Source organism: Emys orbicularis, chromosome 2, assembly GCF_028017835.1.
Source record: "Emys orbicularis isolate rEmyOrb1 chromosome 2, rEmyOrb1.hap1, whole genome shotgun sequence".
Lineage (NCBI taxonomy): Eukaryota > Metazoa > Chordata > Testudines > Emydidae > Emys > Emys orbicularis.
Window position 1 is genome coordinate 273,812,315 of NC_088684.1, and position 21,255 is coordinate 273,833,569.

The 21,255-nt window shown below is 41.2% G+C and overlaps 1 protein-coding gene across 1 annotated transcript in view; it reads left to right on the forward strand.

The window, feature by feature from the left end:
- The first annotated feature begins 671 nt into the window (after positions 1-671).
- Positions 672-21,255, forward strand: part of PITRM1 (pitrilysin metallopeptidase 1) — a 48,311-nt gene continuing 27,727 nt past the window's right edge. The window contains exons 1-13 of the mRNA XM_065400207.1: positions 672-746; positions 2,828-2,930; positions 4,443-4,549; positions 5,356-5,507; positions 6,407-6,521; positions 6,594-6,690; positions 7,189-7,349; positions 8,564-8,690; positions 9,578-9,666; positions 10,244-10,372; positions 13,375-13,488; positions 14,001-14,097; positions 20,089-20,223. Of these exons, the coding sequence (XP_065256279.1) occupies positions 700-746; positions 2,828-2,930; positions 4,443-4,549; positions 5,356-5,507; positions 6,407-6,521; positions 6,594-6,690; positions 7,189-7,349; positions 8,564-8,690; positions 9,578-9,666; positions 10,244-10,372; positions 13,375-13,488; positions 14,001-14,097; positions 20,089-20,223 (1,473 nt within the window). The 5' untranslated portion in view covers positions 672-699. The remainder of the gene's footprint in view (positions 747-2,827; positions 2,931-4,442; positions 4,550-5,355; positions 5,508-6,406; positions 6,522-6,593; positions 6,691-7,188; positions 7,350-8,563; positions 8,691-9,577; positions 9,667-10,243; positions 10,373-13,374; positions 13,489-14,000; positions 14,098-20,088; positions 20,224-21,255) is intronic.

Below are 21,255 nucleotides of genomic sequence, written 5' to 3' on the forward strand. Positions count from 1 at the left end.
AAATGTGCGTTCAGATATTGGACAAAGCCATGTCCAGATTTGCCAGTATCAGCTGGGGGACAAGCCTCCCCAAAAGGGTGGTCGGTTCAAACTGGATGAGTGGCCTCCCTAATATTCATGTCTCTTTAACCCAACGCTGACTGTTGCAATGATTAGTGTTAGGCTTCTGATATTTACAGAGCAAGGATTTGCGAACCTGCCAATACTTCCTAAAACAGACAGCCCCCAAGCCCTTTCCAAGTTGTGTCTTTTCCACAAGGTGACTTATTCTGAGCACAGCAGAGCTTGGCTGCCCTCCAGCCCCAGGAGAGCGGGGCTGACCCCGCAGAGGAGCCAAGCGTGGCGCCTCCCGATCTCGAGCCTGACACAAGAGTGAGCCCGGCAGGCCGAGCCCGCGCCCCGGGGCGGCTGTCGCTGCAGTACGGGCTGCGATCAGCCGGGGAGTGCTGGGCTCGGACACGCAGGGATGGGCTCGGGCCCAAGTTGCCCGCCCGCCGGCAGGCCAGGACGGGGGCGTCTCTTTCCGCTGGCGGGAGGCGGAGCCATGGGCGGCCCGGCGCAGCCGCGCCAATGAGGGCCCGGCGCAGGGCAGTCTCGGACCCGCCCCGCCCCCGCCGGAGGCCGCAGGCAGCGACAGGCTCTGACGCGGCCCGGCCTGGCGCTTCAGTCGGGATCCTGCGCCGGGGGACGGGCTGAGCCATGTGGGGCCGCTACCTGGCGGCGCGGCGGCTGCTGAGCCTCAGCCGGTGAGGAGGGGCCGAGCGGGGGGCGCTGTACGGCGGGGGGCGGCGGTCCTGGGCCCGATCATCCCATTCACCGACTCACATGCATCGCCCGCCCCCAGCATCTTCCTTCCAGAAACCCCCCAGCCCCCCCCCACACCATTCGTCTCTCTAGACATCCCCCCATCCCCTGTATTCTCCCCCACACCCCACAGCATTCGTCTCCCTACACATCCTCCCAGTCCCCCACCCCCTGTATCCTCCCCCACATCATTCATTTCCCTAGACATCCCCCTTTCCCCCACCCCTGTATCCTCCCCCACACCATTCGTCTCCCTAAACATCCTCCCCTTCCCCCAGTCCCTCACCCACACCATTCATTTCTCTAGACGTTCCCCTTTCCCCCACACCCCTGCATCCTCCCCCACAGCATTCGTCTCCCTAGACATCCCCCCTTTCCCCACCCCCTGTATCCTCCCCCACAGCATTCGTCTCCCTAAACATCCTCCCCTTCCCCCAGTCCCTCACCCCCTGTATCCTCCCCCACACCATTCATTTCTCTAGACGTCCCCCTTTCCCCCACCCCCTGTATTCTCCCCCACAGCATTTGTCTCCCTAGACATTCCCCCAGGCCCCCCACACCCCTGTATCCTCCCCCACAGCATTCGTCTCCCTAGACATCCCCCCTTTCCCCACCCCCTGTATCCTCCCCCACAGCATTCGTCTCCCTAGACCCCCCCCTACCCTGAGCCCCCCGCACCCCCTGTATCCTCCCCCACACCCCACAGCATTCGTCTCCCTAGACATTTCCCCACACCCCATGTATCCTCCCCACAGCATTTGTCTCCCTGTAACCCTTCTGGATATTGCCCCTCCCCCCAGTTTGTGCGCTTACAGTACTAAACTTCCTGTTATCCCCTATAAATTCTACATTCCCCTTGTCCATACACTCCCTAACATATCATCCTGACCTTCTCTAATATGACCCCTTCACAGTCCCTACTTCTGATAACACTCCCTCCTGCCTGCCGTTTACACACACGGTCCTTATACATACCAACATGCACAATTTCACCCCCGCTGTTAATCTGCTACAGAAACACCTCCCCTAGTCAGGTCATAATCCATCTGACACTGCCTCATAGAAACCCCTCCTTCACACTCCATAGATCTTAATCACTCTATGGTCCCTCCTTCTAACTGTCCTTCCCAGCTACATTTCTAATATTGCCCTGACACACAACCTACCCCATCCTATTATCCAGAACTTGTTCAATTTCCTGATATTACCCCAGCAAAACTGTTACTTCACTTGAAGTCTTCTACCTCCTATAACTCTGATCAATGTGACATAACCCAATGATGCTGATTGCTCTCCCCAATGCTCACGTTGCTCCCTTAAAATATTGCATAATTCTGGGCCATGTCTACACTGGAAAAACATCCACAAAAATTCCTACCAGTTCAGCAAGAAAAACAGACATAACTAACACAGAGGTAAAAATAGGTCTGGCCTCTGGAGTAGTGATTGCACTAGAGCTTTGCTGAACTGGTGGGAATGTTGTTGTTTTTGTTTTTGTAATTTTCCCAATACAGACAAGACCCTAAAGTTGACACCCACCCTAACCAATGTTTGCCTCTTTTGTTTTAAGCCCTGATCCTGAAATGAGCTCAATATAGGCAGATTCCCATTGAAGTCAGTGAAATTTTATGTGCACGGGGGAAGGAGGGGTTGTTCATATGAAGCTCCAATCTTGCAATAAGCTCAACTTTATCTTGTAAACTCTTCTAGGTAGGAACTTGGCATTTGTCTATAGCAGTGGTTCTTAACCTGTGGCCCATAGGCTGCTTGCGATGCAGTCAGCACCCAGTTGTGGCCCAGGTGACATCGTCGGAGCCATGCAGGTAGCATTGGATGCAGCCCACATAACACATATGCGGCCCACAATGGCAAATAGGTTGAGAATCACTGGTCTATAGGATGCAACATTCATAATACTGCACCCTTTTCTCCACCCCCAAAATTAAGCACAGAAAGGGGTTGGGGTAAAGAGAAACCTGCTTGTGCGGTTGCATCTTTTTTCAAAAAGAAAATTTTATTTCAGGACTTTGAATCAAAAGTCATGGAGGTGGAAGAGTGGGTCTGCAAATGAAAAAGCACTACAATACAAGATAGGAGAACGAATCCATGGGTTCACTGTAAACCAGGTACAATATTGTCTTTTTCTCCATCTCTCACTGTGAGCACTTTATAACTGGACAAAAGAACTTAGTGTAAGATGTTTCCCTGCAGAAGTTGAGACCAAGAGTTAGGGTTGCAGGGTAAATTTTTACATATATGCTTTGAGTATCAAATAGAAGCAGATAAAATATTCTTGTGGACAAAAATCTTTAGGCAATGCCAGCACAAAATGCCTGCTTTAAAAGAAGACCCTAATTCTGCTAGAATTTGTGACAGGCAAAACACAGTGACTTGTGTGTAAACTTTGGAGAAGAAACTCAAGCCATTGAAAACTATATTAAACATTCAATCATCTGTCAGTACTTGTATTTCACTGTGTGTTCTTTGTTCTTTATTTGTTTCTGCAAGTTATTACAAAAATATGAACTCTTCTTAGGTCGGGGAGGCCTATTTATTGTAGTGGAACTAGCAATATTTATATAGCTCTTTTCATCTGATATCCTTTTAAAGGAAGTCAGTATCATTATCCCCATATTACAGAGGGGAAAACTTTAGCACACAGAGTTGGAAGTAAGTTGGCCAAAATCAGTTATCTGTGCTAAAGCGAGTAATAGAAACCAGATCCTTAGTGCAGTGCCCTATCTTCTGAATCTCATGCTCCTTACAATTTATAGAAGTGGCCAAATTGTTCAAAGATTGTTTCCTATACGAGACAAGTATTGTTGGTTTCTATTGCAGATACAACTATAATTTCTGCTCTTCAGGTAATTGTGTTATTTAATTTATTTTTCTTGTATTTATTCACCTCTAATTCAACATGCTATGAAAACTATCTGCTAAAAATAGACTTGCACCACTTATGTTTTATTCACCAGCTAAGTTTTATTTACAACCTAAGGCTCTGATCCTGAAATTGATGCAATTTAGTGGCTTCTTGAGTTCCATTGAAATTAATCAGACTCCATTTGGGTGTGAGGGCCAGCTGCAGGATGGGGGCATAAGTGCTTGATCTGGCTCTCTGAAACATGGAGGTACATAAGTACCAAATGGTCTTGCAAAATCATTTATAGCACGTGGAAGTATCTGTCAGTGACAGTGTACATAACAGTGTACTTTTGAGCAAATGGGAACACAATAAAATCCTAGGCATTTCTACATAGACCAAAAATATTTAAAAATTACTCCTTAATACTTTTTCTTAAAACTAATGGTGACTTTTTTGGTAATATATCAAAGGGTTGCAACATAAAACAACAAAGACAAGGAAGGTAAAGCATACTTGCATGTAAAACATAGTGGGATGACTGTTAATCCTTTGAATGTGCCTGACTTTAATATAATATTGAATTATATGGTGGTGTAATCTTCCCTATGAAATTCTTTGGTTTTGCTTTCCATCGTAACCTTAATTTCTTCTAATTTAGTTCTAATTGTCTTTGATGTGCAGCAGAGGCTAGTTGGTTCTTTTCATAGTGTTCACAAATTATTTTACCTAGAATTTATCTAAATACTAACATGGAGGTTTTCTTCCAATTTAGGTAACAGCTGTTCCTGAGCTATTCCTAACTGCAGTGAAGCTTAGTCATGAGAACACAGGAGCCAAATATTTACATGTGGCACGTGAGGACTCCAATAATTTATTCAGGTTTTCATTTTAATATTAATATTTATAAAGCACCTTCCACATGAAGATCAACCTGAGACCTGCAAACACTAATACAGCTTCATAATACTTGAACATTACTAATACTTTCCATTTAAGGAGCTCATAGTTGCAAGACTAAAAAAAATCCTATTTTACCAAAACTGTTGTAAAACTTAATTTCTCTTCTGCCTTTCAATTAGTGAAATGAGTTTATTTTTTCAGTAAGGAAAAATTCATACTATCAAATCCATTTCAGAATGCGTTATCAATTTATCTTATGTTGATTGCTTATCTTTATAAACTAAATTGGTGTAAGACCCTCTTAAATGGATTTAAGACTTTCTACACAAGGGGGTTGTGCTGTTTTTAACTTAAAGTGGTACAACTTTCATATGTAGTCAAGGCTTAATTCACACAACTTACCTGTAAGGCTAGTAACAAATATTGCTATAGTCACTGTCAAAAGGGGATGTACATTTACAATACTGGTGTTAGCTACTGTAGCTGTTTTATCGACAACCTTAGTTACTTAGTTTGTCTGCTGAACCGCATATCATGCACTGGAAAAACACCATATCTCAACCAAAAGGTATACGTTCTCCTGGCAAGCCCCCAAAAGTCCTCTAATTGTGAGCTTGGTGGTTTCCCCTTGAAAGAAATGATATTCCTGCCTCCCAGCTGCACCAGTATTGGAAGACTAGTTTAGTTACTAAACCATGCTGCCTTTCACATAAGGCTAAACTACAAAACAAATAATAGATGTGCTGTCTTTTGGTCACAAACCATTGTGTTGCATTCTTTTATAGTGTACAATTTCGTACCACCCCGTTGGACAGTACTGGTGTTCCACATATCCTTGAACACACTGTGCTTTGTGGTTCTCAGAAGTATCCTTGCAGAGATCCTTTCTTTAAAATGTTAAACAGATCACTGTCCACTTTCATGAATGCATTTACAGGTGAGTTCAAGATAACTAAAAGCATATAATTCAGCAGTTCTCAATCTGTGGGTTGGGAAGCCAAAGTGGGTCGCGACTCTGTTTTAATGGGGTCGCCAGGGCTAGTTTAGACTTGCTGGGCCTGAAGCCCGAGTCCCACCACCTGGGGCTGAAGCTGAAGCCAAAGCCCAAGGGCTTCGCCTTTGCACCCACCTCACCCCTTCTGCCCAGGGCAGTGGAGCTTAGGGTTTGGCTTTCTTCCCCCTTTCCCGTCCCACTTGGGGCGGCGGGGCTTAGGCAGGCTCAGGCTTTGCTCCCTCCTCCTGGAGTTGTGTAGTAATTTTTGTTGTCAGAAGGGGGTCACGGTGCAATGAAGTTTGAGAACCCCTGACATATATAATATTGTTAATTATCTTTTACTTTATGATTATGACTTACTTCCTAAATTCCATGTTTATTTTTATTTGTTTTGCTATAATTATTTAGAAGTATTGTTGAGACTCTCTAATTACATTGACTGGGAGATCCATTGCAAAATATTGAATTTTATAAACTAGCAAGCAAACAAGCAAGACGGTGCTGATTCACAAAATGTATTTTGTTCATTTGACAAGTATAGGTTAGTTTTCATATACTATTTGACACTTCATAGTAATATAAGTAAATGTTCTGTTAGCATCACTTTTACAAAACAGCCATCTTAGCAATGAGTTTCTTACTTCAGTACCAGATGTTTGCGGAGGAGTGGAGAGAAAACATCACATTCTATAGACGTTATTGGGTCCGCAAATTAGCGAGGTTCTACTCTGTTCCAGTTAATTACTTGGACAATAGAACTTAAAATAAAAATAGGAAGTGAAATCCACTGCAAACTTCCTAAAATACTTTGGTCATTAATATTTGACTTTGTTTGTATACAGCCAGTGATTACACACTCTACCCATTTTCATCACAAAATCCAAAGGATTTTCAGAATCTCCTGTCCGTGTATTTGGATGCTGCTTTTTTCCCATGTTTGCGACAACTAGATTTCTGGTAAGACTTGTACAGTTGGGTGTATAAACATTAAAAATCAAAGACTTGCTTATAATTTTAAAACTTTTACAGGCAAGAAGGTTGGAGGTTAGAACACGAGAATCCGACTGATCCTCAGACACCACTAGTCTTCAAAGGAATTGTTTTTAATGAAATGAAAGGGGCATTTGTAAGTTCTGGCTTTTATTATCAACACTATTTATAAAGGTGCATTGTGAATGTTTAAAGTAGTTTAAATTGCAGATTAACAATTTCATAGTTTCATTGAGTTTGAATAGCTCCACTATCCCCAGTATTAACCTCGTACGCTCAATAGTAATACTGAAGATAGATTGAATAGGATTTATTTTGAAGGATAGTCTGTTGAAAAGCTTATTATTTATATAAATGTAGTATTTAAGTAGTGGATCTTGCTGTTCTCCTATCTTTTGAGCAAAGGTTGGAATTATAATGTTGCAGTAATCGGCCATTAGTCATCTGATTAAACAGTGATGACAACTTTTTAATAAAAATTGTTGTATTAAAGTCAGTGGAACTGGTGGACTACATGCTTGTGTAAGAATTACTTTTATGAGTAAGGCCTATAAGATCAGGTCTTACTGATAAATATTTTTAATCTTAAAATTTCTTCTGACGGCTTGCTAAAATGTATTTTTTTCCCTTTAAGACAGACAATGAGAGGTTATTCTCACAACATCTACAGAATAAACTCCTTCCTGATCACACTTATGCTGTAATATCTGGTGGAGACCCATTAAGTATTCCTGACCTTACATGGGAACAGCTTAAACAGTTCCATGCCACTCATTATCATCCAAGCAATGCTAGGTACTTTAAATTGTTGTTGCTGACTTCTTAGGTGATATACTGGGTTAGCCGTGTATGTGTTTACTTGTGTCTCTCACAATAATGCAGGTATTTACTTTATATTAATGTTTACTATGTAAGGCATGGGGCAAAATTTTATAGCCCCAAGAATGGATAAATGGGTATGTGTGGGTTGTTGGGTTTTTTTTTTTTTTTTTTTGGTAAAATTTTTGTCACTCATTCAAGTCAAGCCCATATTGGAAGTCACAGAAAGATGTTATAATCTGATGGCTCTTCAGTGGCTGGTGTGACATGAGGTAATGATATCAGATTCCTACTGGTAGGTGTTGACAATGCTCAGCCATTAACTCTGTTGGTATATTTGACAAGGCCTGCATAGAAGCTAATAATTGACTTGACATGGAGACTTACAGGTGATTCCTTCAGATAGAATTGAGGGGTATTAGTGGGGAAACTTGTATTGCTTCTGCCTTTTCTGAACCAATTCTGTGCATAAATAGAAATTCAGTTTAGAGGGCTGTCAATCCAGCATCTTTCATGAGAAATTAATTCAGCTATTGGGATGCTGACCTCCCAGCTCACATCCCGCTGTTTTGTTTTTCTCTTCAACCTGCTATTTCTAACATGTCTGAATATTGATCTTGATAATCCAATATGCTCTTCATAGGCAGCTCCTAGAGCTTGTGTAGCGCCCCTGTAAATCAATGATGCTTCTTGCAAGGGTCTGCCTCGGTGGAGCCAGTTGAAGGATCAGGTCAAAATTTGTAACCTCATTGAGGCAAGGATTGTGAGATCTTATCTGTATTGCGAGCAGCTAAATAACCTTGCTTCTCTTCTAGAAAAATAGTGTTTTGGGAATTTGGCTGTTGGGATTAGGTTGTTTGGACACACAACTATTTCCCCCCAAGAGTACTATATGATTGTCCTACAAACTAGCTGCTGGCTTCTAGTGCTCTTGACTTCAGTGCATGAAACTGACTGGAAAATGGCGTGGGCTCTTCAGCTCTGAATAACTTTCTGATTAGTGTGTGTTAGTTTTATTTCTGCAGCAGAATTTTTGGTGGCATTTTTGACAGGTTTGTGGGCCATGAAGACTCATTCATTTCTGCGTATAACTAACTCACTAAAAGATGCATGAAATTCAGACTTCATTGCTACTGTATTATGCATGCAGACTAAAAAATTAAATCCTAATCTTACATTTTAAAATGCAGGTTCTTCACTTATGGTAACTTCCCATTGGAGCAGCATTTGAAACAAATTCATGAAGAAGCGCTGACTAAGTTTCATAGAATTGAACCAAATACTGCCATCCCAGTACAGCAACTCTGGGATAAGCCTGTAAGTAAAGATAAATATACAAACAGCCTTTGTATTGCAGTACTTTAAATATTGATTCTGGTCTGCAATGCTATTCAACTTACTGTTGTTTGTTTTTATAAAACACTCAGACATTTTGTTTGGTTATAAAAGTGTTAACTGTCTTTGGGCCTTATGATAAATTTAAATGATTGACTTCTAGGTTCTGTATACTGTTATGTTTAGGGTCTCAATGATCCCTCAGTGTTTGAAGACTGCCACATTATATTCACTTATTAGAGAATTATCCATCTAGCAATTGACACAGAGTGTTGGGAGTTAGGAGAAAATGCAGGGATAGGGGGGAGGGATAGCTCAGTGGTTTGAGCATTGGCCTGCTAAACCCAGGGTTGTGAGTTCAATCCTTGAGGGGGCCACTTAGGGATCTGGGGCAAAAAAAAATCAGTACTTGGTCCTGCTAGCGAAGGCAGGGGACTGGACTCGATGACCTTTCAGGGTCCCTTCCAATTCTATGAGATAGGAGATGTGGGCTTTATTCCTAGCTCTGCCAGAGGCTTGCTCTGTTCTCATCTAGCAATTGACACAGAGTGTTGGGAGTTAGGAGAACTCCTTTAATTTGCACCCAGAGTTAAATGGGATGGAAGTTAGGGCAGGATTTGTTTGGCCCTTTCTTTCTCAATTTCCCACTTGTAATGGAGATACTACCTACCTCTCGTGGATGATAACAAGCAAGGATGATGTATTCATGAATTTACAAGTTAACTCATTAACATGTGTAAAGTGCATTAAAATCTGTGGAAGGAAGATGCTATTGAAACACAAATTATCCTTTATTATTAACTTCTGTTGGAGTTTAATGTTTTAAATAATTTTACTGCCTCTAGTTACTTATGTATTATACTTGACAGAGAGAGCATCATGTGAAATGTGGCTCAGATTCATTTGCTGCAGACCCTACAAAGCAGACAACTATCAGTGTCAGCTTCCTGTTGACAGAGTAAGTGTATTGAAAATGAAATTACAACAGAAGAATCATGCTTATTCCTTTAAATGAGGATCTTACTAAGGGTTTATTTCACCATGAGCATAATCAGCAGAATTGTTTACTGTAAGGATTCTCAAATTTGTTTCATAGTATGGGTCACCTCACATCCCATCATGACTGGGTGGCCCTGCGTGGAAATAAAGAACCAATACCATGTATTCTGTGGACCAGTGTTTCAATGGTTCACTGTATTCTAATTGGTTACATCTATGCAAACTTATTAAATGTAATGGGGTTGCCCAGATGTACCTCAGGGCCTATTTAAACCAGTACAACCTTTATGACTGGCAATGATGTAGCAAGTGGAAAGAACCCAGTTTGGCTCTAGGAGCGCAAGCTGCGCATGCACAACTGTTAGTGACTTTAAAAAACAAAACAAAAACCTCTTCATTCCCCCCACTTCCCAACCCACCCCCTGTAGTTTGATACCAACAATAACTTAAATATAATACATAGTACCCCACAATGCCATTTTAAAGAGCACCATGCTGTAACACTGATTTTTTTTTTTTTAACTTTTTTTCCTTAGCATTACAGATACTTTTGAAACTTTCACGCTTAACCTGTTGTCTTCCCTGTTGGTTGGTGGACCTAATTCTCCCTTCTACAAAGCCTTACTTGAGGCCAATCTTGGTACAGACTTTTCTCCTGATGTTGGGTAAGTGTCACAATTTACTTTGCATCACCTTTTAACGACTGTAACTTCTGTAACATTAATACTGCTCTTGTTATAAAATTACTTCCTTTTTTGAAAAATACATCGAAGGATAGGTGGGGAGAAAGCTAACTCTTATTATAATTTTCATGCTATTTTTATACAAGAATCTTCTGGTGTATTTTACTCTTTTCCATAGTGGATCAGTGAAGTATCTTCAAGTGTAAATTATGACCTTGCAAGATACATAAATAGTTTTATTCCTGACTTACATTGATGTAATGGAGATCGGAATAAGGCCCATAATTCACAATCCATGTTGCTATTTTGCTGTTACCGATTACTTGCATACACTGTTTAAACAGTTGTTTTCAAATGTATGTTTGATTCTATACACTGGAGCAAGTGGATTGAAACCCTGTGGCAGTCTCTCGCATGTCAAAGTGTATATTTTCAATATCCAAAACTATTTTATCTTGACATCTTAAGTGCTTTAGGATTACTTTGGAACAGTCAGTAAATTAATCTTTGGTCGGCTTTTATTTACTTATGGTGCTTTTCTTTTCTTTTTCTGATTGATTTAGTAATGAAATATCATCAAATTTTCATAGTACAATATCTAAGTTACCTTGCATTTCCAAAAGTCTCTTGTAGATCTAGGACATTCTACAGATGCTGTTTTGTAATATATTGAACAGAAAAATGGGACTCTATATGAGTAAAGATACCCATGTGTATAACTGCTGGTAGGATCATTTCCTAAGTACTTAATGTTTTAAATAATTACACTTCATTCCAATTAAAATGACAGTATTTAGTACCTACTAGGTTAATGTGCAACCTCTTGGTAAGAAACTCATTGGCAACTTTCAATTTAGCTTGTATGTATTTATCAGTGCAACGTTAAGAAGCAGCATAGTGTACTCCTGAGAGCATTCTGCGCCAAAGAATTAAAAATTCTGTGCACAAAATTTTAAAATTCTGCAAATTTTATTCCTCAAATAAATGAGGAGGCTCCAGCATGGCATTGGGGAGAGAGGCCACTGGCTGTATAGAGACGGCAGGCCACTGTGCAGTTCCCCCTGGGACACGGACTCAGTGGTGAGGCTGCACCCAACCCTGACACAGCACAAGGACTGAGCCTGCCCCAGAAACAACCCAGGGCCTTGCCCATCTGTGCCAGGTGCACCAGGTGTGGGCAGGCAGGCTCAGCAAGGCAGGATCCAAATGTGGAGGGGCTTAGTGTGGGGGATCCAGGTGTGGGTTGAGAGGATTCTGTGTGGGACAATCTGGATGCACGCGGCTCAGTGGGGGATCTGGGTGTGGGGGGGATCTGGATGCACAGCGGTTTGTTGGGGGGGGGGTCTGATGAAGGTGGTAGGGGCTCAGCAGGAGGGGGTCTGGGTGTGTGGGGGAAGGACATGCTCGGCAGGGGGTTCTGGGTGTGTGGGAGCTCACTGGGGGAGGCGGGGAGTGTCCAGATGCTGGGGGAGTGGGGCTCAGTGGGGTCGGGATCAGGTGCAGCTGGTTGGGGCTCAGTGGGGTGGGGATCCGGGTGCGGATGGCTTGTCAGCTTGGTGCAGGGGGAGTGGGGCTCTGCAGGGGGGGTTCTGAGTGTGGGGAGTGAGTCAGAGCGGAAGGGTCTGGATATGAGGGGGTCTGGGGGCAGATGAGGGAAGCAGCTCCCTGTACAGGGATCCCTCCTCCTGCAGCTGAGGAGTGATGGGCACAGGAAGTGGGATGGGAGGGGGAAGACGGATTTTTGCAGAGGTTTCTGCAGCCGGGCGAGAAATCTGGGGGGTGGGTCTGACCCGCCCCTGCATGCCTTGCAGGGGAAGAGGAAGTCCTGTCCTCCTCAGCCCAGCCGGGACTAGCAGCTGAGCCCGGTGCAGGGTAGGAGTCACCAGCCGGGTCTTTCCCATCCAGCTTCCTGCCCCACAGTGATTTGCCTCTCTGCTGGCTGCCCTGGGCCCCCGAAACATACTACTGGGAAGGGTTGCATGACCGCTCGTGTGGCTTCCCTTTGCTTCCCCATCAGAAAGTCATTTTTCTGCAGAGAAGCAAAAATCTGCGGGGGACATAAATTCTGAGCATGCGCAGTGGTGCACAATTCCCCCCCCCCACCCCCCCCTGAGTAATAGTCTAGAGGAATGAGCATAAGTCAGAGAATTGGACACTTCTGAATTCTGGATCACTTTATGGTCTTTGACAAGTCATTCATGGGGGGTGGGAAATTGTAAATGGCCTCTAATTTGTGTGGCTCAGTTTTGGCATGCTGAATTTTAAGTGCAGAGGAGTTGATTTTCAGCAGTGCCGATCCCCTACAGCTCCTATTACATTGGCTTCTGTTGGAATTGTAGGATGTTCAGGACTTCTGAAAATGGGACTTTAGGTTTCTAGAGTTGAGCCCTAAAGTTAGTCACTTGTGAAAACTTGGACTACAATTTCTTTATCTCAGTTTCCCTAAATCTATTGAGTCACTGAGACATAAACATGGAACCCCCAAAATATCATCTCTGTACTCAATTTTCAAAGACTGCTATATGAAGACTAAATTGTAGACGCCTTCTACTCACTGTCATAAGTAAAATGTACATGTTGGTTTAAAAAGAGTTTTCCTCTTGGTATCTGCCATGTAAATAAAATTATATAAATACAGAAAAATCTTCTGTATTTGAAAACACTAATACAGATTAATTCCAAGATTTTTCTGTCCTGCCTAATTTAGTTTTGGTTCTCTAGCTGTATTTCATTCTTTAGTTTGAACCATGGCTGAAACTTTTTAAAACAGTGTAACATTCCTACTGAAATTGAAAAATAAATAGCTGAAGATTTTGGCTCCTTGCCTTTCTGTTAGGTTTTTTTCTTTTCCACCTTAGTCTATATCTTGTAAATTCTTTTTCTTTTTCTTTTTCATTTTGCATTCATTAACTAGTTATTACTTTTCTGTGGTTCTGTGTAAAAGTTTCAGTACCTACCACTGGAATAAATGTTTTTTATTCTAGGTTTAATGGCTGCACGAGAGAGGCTTACTTCAGTGTAGGCCTGCAGGGAATTGCTGAGAAAGACATTGAAACAGTCAAACAAATTACTGCTAGAACAATAGATGAAGTTATTGAGTGAGTAATGTTAAAATTCTTGAAGTATTCTTTTAGCAAAAACTATTTCTAGAAGTATATTTTTAAAATATCAATTCTTTTTAAATGTATGAAAACTACACTAAAGTAGCAATTTTCAAGGGTTCAGTACTTTTAAGAACTAATCTTATTTCTTGCCCCCTCCCCCCTGCTTCCTTAAATACTTGTCCTATAGTGTACCCCCACCATAATATTTAGGAGTTAATAGTGCTGTTTCATTAAATGACACACCATGATCTTACTATCAGTTTTATTCTATATGGTACATATTAAGTACCAATGCTTCATCAATACTATAATTCATTTTCATGTCTTTATTTACGATTAGTAGCATATTAATGGGTACATGCATGCTTCTGTGTGTGTGTGTGTGTGTGTGTATATGTATATATATGTATATGTGTGTGTGTATATGTATGTATATATATTGTGTGTGTAGTATGTATGTATACAACTCCCCTGCATCTATATAAAAAAAAATTCTTTTCCCAAAGAAAAGGATTTGAGGAAGAGAGGATTGAAGCTCTACTTCACAAAATTGAAATCCAGATGAAGCATCAGTCTACAAGTTTTGGACTTGCCCTGACATCAGTAAGTGCTCCTTTTTTCTGAATAGGAAAAATGTCAGTTTTCAACAGTGTCTTAGAATTCTGGGTCAGATTTTGCAAGGCCTGTCTCATGCAGACCTTCTACTGAAATGTCTCTTTTTTTGTCTCCCTTCCTTCCCCTCAATATCAACAAAGGTCTGTCGTCATTAGACTTTGTACAGTAACTCTTCACTTAGAGTCATCCTGGTTAACGTTGTTTTGTTGTTACGCTGCTGATCAATTAGGGAACATGCTTGTTTAAAGTTGTGCAATGCTCCCTTATAACGTCGCCTGCTTTGTCCACTGCTTGTAGGAAGAGCAGCCCATTGGAGCTAGCAGGTGGGGGCTTGGAACCAGGGTGGACCGGCAGCCCCCCTACCAACTCCCTGCTCCCCTAAGCTCCCTGTGCGGCAGCCGCCCAGCAGGCTATCCATTGCCGGCAGTTCAGCTGTCCCTCCCGTCACTGCCATGTGCTGCTCCTGCTCCTGCCCTCTACCTTGGAGCTGCTCCCAGGAGCCTCCTGCTTGCTATGCGGGCGGGGGGGGAGAAAGGAGGGCTGATGTCAGGGTGTCCCTCTCCCCCCGTTCCTACACCCCACTTACCCCATCTCCATGGCCGGGGGGGGCGGGAAACAACACGACAGGGCTCAGGATGGAGGGAGCTTCCTGGGAGCAGCTGCTGTCTCAACTTGCTGATCTACTTAACGAGGCAGTGTACTTAGAGTGGGGTCAGCCTACTTAAAGGGGCAATGCTCATCTCTTTCTCTCACACAGGGGGTGTGTCTCTGTCTGCCATAGTCTCCCCTCCCTCCATTCGTGCTGCCTTGTAGAGTGTGAGGCTACATTAACAACAATGGGTTAACCCTTGAGGGCTCAGCCAAAAGCTAGTTCATCATTTAGCAGTAAGGCATTCCCTGGGAAATATCCCACCCTCTGACTTCACCACCTCAACCAAGCTTCACAATCATCATCGCTGTGTACAGTATTAAATTGTTTAAGTCGCATTTTTCAGGAACAGAACTACAACGTTAACGAGGAGTTACTGTATTAATTGCCTAATTTAGGGCTCAATCCCCTAATGTTAACATGATTAGGTCCACTGGAATTGCTTGCTTGGATAGCGATTTCTCCTGGGTTTGTAAACTCAGGGCATGGACTTATACATTTGTAAGTCCTCTTGCACCCCATAGCGCTATATAAATAATGACTGATTACTTGGTCCCCTGTACTTAGTTTTGCTGCTGTAATTAACATTCATAGTTTAAACATTCAAGCCAGGGCATATTTTCATGTTTACCTAAAATTTCCCCATAGAAGCAATTGTAGACATGAGCCCCCTAGAAAATGTGGGTGGCTCTGAAGAACCCTGAGAAGCCTTCTAAGCTTTGTAAAGTGGGGGGCTCTGTGAGGATCTGCAGGAGAGATGGAATATTTCACATTCTGCCTTTCCCAATGATCAACTCCTCTGCTGTCTCCTATTCTGCTACACCCTGTTTCCACTTGTCCACTATCCCTCACTTTGTTGTCACCCTTCTTGTCTTCACCACTGTGCCCTCCCCCATTTTGCTAGGACTTTCTATATCCTGTTCTCCACTATGTAATCCAAGTTCCATGCTTTCTCTAGCCTGCAAATCCCACCTGTGGACCTCCCTAAGATCCAAAGGAAGTGAGCATTTTAGGAGGTCTTCTAGAGTGGGATAGTGGGGTTACCAGGAGTGTTGGGGAGGGGACAGCAGCAAGAGAATGCATTAAATAGAATAATCAAATCAAACTGAATTTAAAATGTCTCCCTGTTCTTTTCAAGTTAGGATCTGGCAAAAAGAGCTTTATAAATTTCTCACTATGGTGATCAACATTTTTTAAAATGTCTTCAGCTTGTCTGATTAAATTCTGCTTCAAAAAACCCTCTTTTTAATTGATAAGACTTGCAAGCAATTAATTTGAAGTTTGAGGATTATCTCTGCAAGAAAATACTCTAGAAACGTACTTTATTTAAAAGAAAAAGAATCTGCTTAAGTCTCCAGCAGTAACATCCCATATTAATCTCTCCATATTTACATTAATAATAAAAATGGAAATAACTTCAAGTTTTCTAGGGATGATTGTTTAAAAACACTAGATCTTAGCGGAAGTTCAGTACAGTAACTGAGTTCTCTCTTTTCTTTTGTTAATTTCTTGTTACAACAGTGACAAAAAAGCAAAAGTTAGATTTGTTGAACTTGGAACACCTTAATTTTAGAGTGAAATCATACAGGAATTTCTTTTTTTTTTTTAACAGCGTTTGTAGAGACGCATTGAAACTGTCAAATGAATTATTGCTAGAATGATCAAAGTTAATGAGTGAGTAATGTTAAATTCTTCCAAATCTTGAAGTATTCTTTGGAACAATAACAGTTTGTATTAAAAGTTTGTAGAAAAATTTACCGCTGCCCAAGACCTAACCTACCCATTTTTCAATTGATATTTCCTTTGCTTGAAGTTTTTGGTGAGGAACTCGCATTGGTCTTATAATGGAAGCCCAGTTGCAACCTTAACTATGGAGTGATTATCATCACGCAACAATAATTACTTTGAGTATATGGGAATGTTTTTTGAAACAGAAAGTTCCTATGGTATTCTTAAATATTTTTTAGAGTTTTGACAGATAAGAACATAAGAATGGCCATACTGGGTCAGACCAAGGGTCCATCCAGCCCAGCATCCTGTCTGCCGACAGTGGCCAATGCCAGGTGCCCCATAGAGAGTGAACCTAACAGGCAATGATCAAGTGATCTCTCTCCTGCTATCCGTCTCCACCCTCTGACAAACAGAGGCTAGGGACACCATTCCTTACCCATCCTGGCTAATAGCTATTAATGGACTTAACCTCCATGAATTTATCTAGTTCTCTTTTAAACCCTGTCATAGACCTAACCTTCACATCCTCCACAGTTTGACTGTGCGCTGTGTGAAGAATAACTTCCTTTTATTTGTTTTAAACCTGCTGCCATTAATTTCATTTGGTGGCCCCTAGTTCTTATATTATGGGAACAAGTAAATAACTTTTCCTCATTCACTTTCTCCACACCATTCATGATTTTATATACCTCTATCATATCCCCCCTTAGTCTCCTCTTTTCCAAGCTGAAAAGTCCTAGCCTCTTTAATCTCTCCTCATATGGGACCCATTCCAAACCCCTTCTCTGAAGCTTTTCTAATGCCAGTATATCTTTTTTGAGATGAGGAGACCACATCTGTACGCAGTATTCAAGATGTGGGTATACCATGGATTTATATAAGGGCAATAAGATATTCTCCGTCTTAGTCTCTATCCCTTTTTTAATGATTCCTAACATCCTGTTTGCTTTTTTGACTGGCGCTGCACACTGCCTGGAGGTCTTCAGAGAACTATCCACTATGACTCCAAGATCTCTTTCCTGATTAGTTATAGCTAAATTAGCCCCCATCATATTGTATGTATAGTTGGGGTTATTTTTCCCATGTGCATTAATTTACATTTATCCACATTAAATTTCATTTGCCATTTTGTTGCCCAATCACTTAGTTTTGTGGGATCTTTTTTAAGTTCTTCGCAGTATGCTTTGGTCTTAACTATCTTGAGTAGTTTAGTATCATCTGCAAACTTTGCCACTTCACTGTTTACCCCTTTCTCCAAATCATTTATGAATAAGTTGAATAGGATTGGTCCTAGGACTGACCCTTGGGGAACACCACTAGTTACCCCTTTCCATTCTGAAAATTTACCATTTATTCCTACCTTTTGTTCCCTGTCTTTTAACCAGTTCTCAATCCATGAAAGGATCTTCCCTTTTATCCCATGACAACTTAATTTACGTAAGAGCCTTTGGTGAGGGACCTTGTCAAAGGCTTTCTGGAAATCTAAGTACACTATGTCCACTGGGTTCCCCTTGTCCACATGTTTGTTTGACCCCTTCAAAGAACTCTTAATAGATTAGTAAGACATGATTTCCGTTTACAGAAACCATGTTGACTTTTGCTCAACAATTTATGTTCTTTTGTGTATCTGAGAATTTTATTCTTTACTATTGTTTCAACTAATTTGCCCGGTACTGACATTAGACTTACCAGTCTGTAATTGCCAGGATCATCTCTAGAGCCCTTTTTAAATATTGTCGTTACATTAGCTATTTTCCAGTCATTGGGTACGGAAGTTGATTTAAAGGACAGGTTACAAACCATAGTTAATAGTTTTGCAATTTCACATTTGAGTTCTTTCAGAACTCTTGGGTGAATGACATCTGGTCCCGGTGACGTATTACTGTTAAGTTTATCAATTGATTCCAAAACCTCCTCTAATAACACTTCAATCTGTGATAATTCCTCAGATTTGTCACCTACAAAGGACAGCTCAGGTTTGGGAATCTCCCTAACAACCTCATCCATGAAGACTGAAACAAAGAATTCATTTAGTTTCTCCGCAATCACTTTATCGTCTTTAAGTGCTCCTTTTGTATCTCGATTGTCCAGGGGCCCCACTGGTTGTTTAGCAGGCTCCCTGCTTCTGATGTATTTAAAAAACATTTTGTTATTACCTTTTGAGTTTTTGGCTAGCTGTTCTTCAAACTCCTTTTTGGCTTTTCTTATTAGATTTTTACACTTAATTTGGCAGTGTTTATGCTCCTTTCCATTTACCTCACAAGGATTTGACTTCCACTATTTAAAAGATGCCTTTTTATCTCTCACTGCTTCTTTTACATGGTTGTTAAGCCATGGTGGCTCTTTTTTAGTTCTTTTATTGTGTTTTTTAATTTGGGGTATACATTTAAGTCGGACCTCTATTGTGGTGTCTTTGAAAAGTGTCCATGCAGCTTGCTGGGATTTTACTCTAGTCACTGTACCTTTTAATTTCTGTTTAACTAACCTCCTCATTTTTGCATAGTTCCCCTTTCTGAAATTAAATGCCACAGTGTTGGGCTGTTGAGGTGTTCTTCCCACCACAGGAATGTTAAATGTTGTTATATTATGGTCACTATTTCCAGGCAGTCCTGTTATAGTTACCTCTTGGACCAGATCCTGCGCTCCACTCAGGACTAAATCGAGAATTGCTTCTCCCCTTGTGGGTTCCTGTACCAGCTGCTCCAAGAAGCAGTCATTTATATGCTTAGGACACTTACTAATATTTTTCTTTTTTAAGAAAATGAAAATGGAGAACTGTAGAAAACATAATTTTGATAAATGAAGTTCAAGAACAATTTTTCTTCATTTATTTAACATTTGCTTTGTAATGTACTTTATTTCAAGTCCCCTCCTCCCCCGTGTGTTTCTTCTACTGAACAGAAACTATCAATCTCTTCAGTTCTGGTTCTTGTATAGTGTGTTGGTCAACTTTCAATAGTAGTTTCACAAATTTTAAAATTAATAACTCCTCCCACATAAGTCCTAACAACGAAAACAAAACCTCCAAAACAAAAAGGCTTAGCAGATTTCTTCTTATAAAATCATATCTACTTTAACAGTGGTCCCATTTAAACGCAAAACTGAGTTATGTAAAAAACACAGTCTTCTTTTTAGGCTGAAAAACTCCTACAAATGTGTAGTTGATTGTAGAATCTGATCTCTCTTGGCAGTTCTGGTTCAATTGTACTTTTTCCATGTCCTTCCTCCCAGTTGGACTGAATATTTGTTTATTCTAAAAAGTAAGGGGATGGATGAGATCTGGGCTAAGGGGGAAGAATGTGACAAAAGACTCCTTAAGGTGAAAACTTGGAAAATTGGGAGCCTGCCAAGGTAACTTTTTTTTGAGGAGGGGGAAGGAGGGAAATAACCCCGATGTCCCTTTTAACAAACAAAAGTGTCGCCTTTATCTTGATGTACATATCAAATGGCAGTATTACTGAAGTGCTGCATGTTGCTTGTCTGCTATAAATATATAAACAAGACTGGTAATGTGTGTGTTCTGGAATAAGCAAGCCAATCCATGAAATGCCTGTGTGTGCAGTTAAATGTCATGTTTATCTAATTTCTTGTCAATCCAGTACATAGCTTCCTGCTGGAATCATGAAGGAGACCCTGTGGAACTTTTGAAGATTGCAGACAAAGTGACTCAGTTCAGACAGCACCTCAAGGAAAACCCAACATTTCTTCAAGAAAAAGTTAAACAGTATTTTAAGGTAAGGAGACTAAAGAAAAAGCTCTTTTAATACTAATTTCTATATCGCATTGTTTGAGCCTGTGACAGTAGTACTAGCTTCAGGCCTCTTGATTTTTTCATAACTATAGAACCCATTATTGTAGGTAGCTTAAATGTCCGCATTTACAGATGGAGTCCATTCATGATATATACCGTAAACCTTTGGCAAAAATAGGCGATAGCTTCATTTTGAAATGTCCAACTAAAGTGTGTACACGAACTCTGGGCAAAATGCAAATGTGAAATTACCCAGGGTACAATCCAGCCTGCTTGAACAGCTGTGTCCTGGGGTGCCTTTTACACTGCTTCACTGTGAGAGCAGTCACTCCTGGCCTTGCTCACACACAGCCTCTCGCATGTAAATTATTCCCTGCTGAGTTATGAGTGCTCCTAGCCAGCCACTCCTTAATTGTATTGCAGAATGACACTAGCAAATCCCCAGACCCATACTTCGCCCCAGAAATGTGCATCTTGTTCTGCCCAGCTCTTTCCTTCTGTGTAGTGCAAGCTCATAAAAAATCTGTCATTTAATTAATAGAAAACGATATGCACAAATCTTGTTATACCAAATAAAGTTTCTCAAACACTTCAATCCAAACACACAGTGGTTTAGATAAAAGAAACAAGTTTATTAACTACAGAAAGATAGATTTTAAGTGATTACAAATAATGAGGCATAAAAGTCAGAATCGGTTACAAAGAAATAAAAGGTAAAAAACAGGCTCTCACCATATGTTTACAGCAGTCTGGCTGGATTTTCTCCCAGTTCAATGATGCTTCTTTCGTCTTTCAAACGTTGATGCCATGAGTAGAGATGAGGCTTGAGATTATAGTCCATTTGATTTTGTTGACATTTAGCTGAGATGTCAGTTTGCCTTTTGTCTCTGAGGAAATGGTTTGGGCTGCTTCCCTAGATTTGGAATATGCCTTAGTAACATCCTACAGTAGAATCATATAACTTTATATATAATGATGCCACACATATTAAGAACATAAGAATGGCCATACTGAT